Source organism: Eimeria tenella, genomic scaffold (assembly GCF_000499545.2).
Source record: "Eimeria tenella Houghton genomic scaffold, Eth_scaff3330, whole genome shotgun sequence".
Classification (NCBI taxonomy): domain Eukaryota; phylum Apicomplexa; class Conoidasida; order Eucoccidiorida; family Eimeriidae; genus Eimeria; species Eimeria tenella.
Window position 1 is genome coordinate 584 of NW_013543140.1, and position 1,416 is coordinate 1,999.

The window sequence follows — 1,416 nt, forward strand, 5'->3', positions numbered from 1 at the left end:
CTGCTGCTGCTGTTGCTGCTGCTGCTGCTGCTGCTGCAGGCTACTCGCGGCTTGCAGGCGCTCGCTGAGCTGGGCAAAGGCTTTCTTTGATCCTGCTGCTGGGGGTCCTTTCCTGCCGCTGCTGCTGGAGATGCATTTTGGCTTCCCCGTTGCTGCTGCTGCTGCTGCTGCTGCTGGGATGCAGCAGATCAGAGAAGCAGCAGCAAAAGCAGCAGCTGCAGCGGCAGCAGGAGCAAATGCTGCAGCACAACCTGCTGCAGAGGCCAGGGACTCCTCACGTGAAGTGCCCTGTGGATTTGAAGACTGCTGCAGCTGCTCTGCAGCAACAACAGCAGCAACAGCAGCAGCAGCAAGAATGCAACAGAAGGTAGACGATTTCAACCAGGCCCATGGCAACAGCAGCAGCAACAGCAGCCGCAGCAGGAGCAGCAGTTCTGGCTGGGGTGGAAGTAAGCCGAGGCTTGTTCTCGAGCTGCTGGGGGCCGAGTTGCTGCTGCTGCTGCTGCCGCAGCAGCAGCAGCAAAAGCAGCAGCAGCAAGAGTCCTGTGAGACAGATGGCGTATCCGGTGATCTTTTGTCAACTTTGTCGATTTTGCATCTTAGGGCTTTCCTCTGCCTTCTTGCTGCTGCTCCTGCTGCTCCTGCTGCTGCTGCTGCTGCGCCAGCAGCAGTGCGCTGCATGCGCAGCCCATCGCATTGTCTTATGGATGAAACATCAGTTTGCAGCAGCAGCAGCAGCAACAGCAGCAGCAGCAACGGCTGCAGCAGCAGCAGCAGCAGCGGCTGCAGCAGCAGCGGAAGTGTGTGCTACTGCTGCTGCTGCAGCAACAACATGCGGCTTCTGCTGCTTCGCGTGCATCTGTTCGCGCTGCTGCTGGTTTGCTGCCGCAGTGACTGGAAGCCACCCGAGTAATTGCTGCTGCTGCTGCTGCATCCTGCTGCTGCTGCTGCTTTCGCTGCTCTTGCATTGCTCTTTGTTGCTGCCGCTGTTTATGCTGCTCCTCTCGACTGGCCGAGGCGCTGCTTTGCTGCTGCCGGCTGAAGGGCGAATCCCTTGTTACTGCTGCTGCTGCTGCTGCTTGTGCTGCTGCTGCTGCTGCTGCTGCTTGCTCCTTTATGTAATGGAATTCGGGTTGCTCTGTTTGCTGCAGCTTTATGCCTGTCTGGCAGTTGGCATCGATTATTGGGGGTCGGCTGCTGCTGCCTTCTGCTGCTGCTGCTGCTGCTGCTTCCCCCTCTGGCTGTGGCCGCAGTGAGGGGAGTCCGTACATTGTAACGTCCCGTGATGCAGCGGCAGCAGCAGCAGCAGCAGCAAACGTTGATCTCTGCGGCAGCAAGAGCGGCAGCAGCAGCGCTTGTGACAGTTTCAGCAGTAGCAGCAGTGACAGCGGCGGCAGCAGCAGCAGCAGCAGCACC

The 1,416-nt window shown here is 59.3% G+C and overlaps 1 protein-coding gene across 1 annotated transcript in view; it reads left to right on the forward strand.

Moving 5' to 3' along the window:
* Nucleotides 1-178: 178 nt before the first annotated feature.
* Nucleotides 179-1,416, forward strand: part of ETH_00042620 (uncharacterized protein) — a gene marked incomplete at both ends in the record, with an annotated part of 1,433 nt that continues 195 nt past the window's right edge. The window contains 2 exons of the mRNA XM_013376324.1: nucleotides 179-909; nucleotides 1,152-1,415. Of these exons, the coding sequence (XP_013231778.1) occupies nucleotides 179-909; nucleotides 1,152-1,415 (995 nt within the window). The remainder of the gene's footprint in view (nucleotides 910-1,151; nucleotide 1,416) is intronic.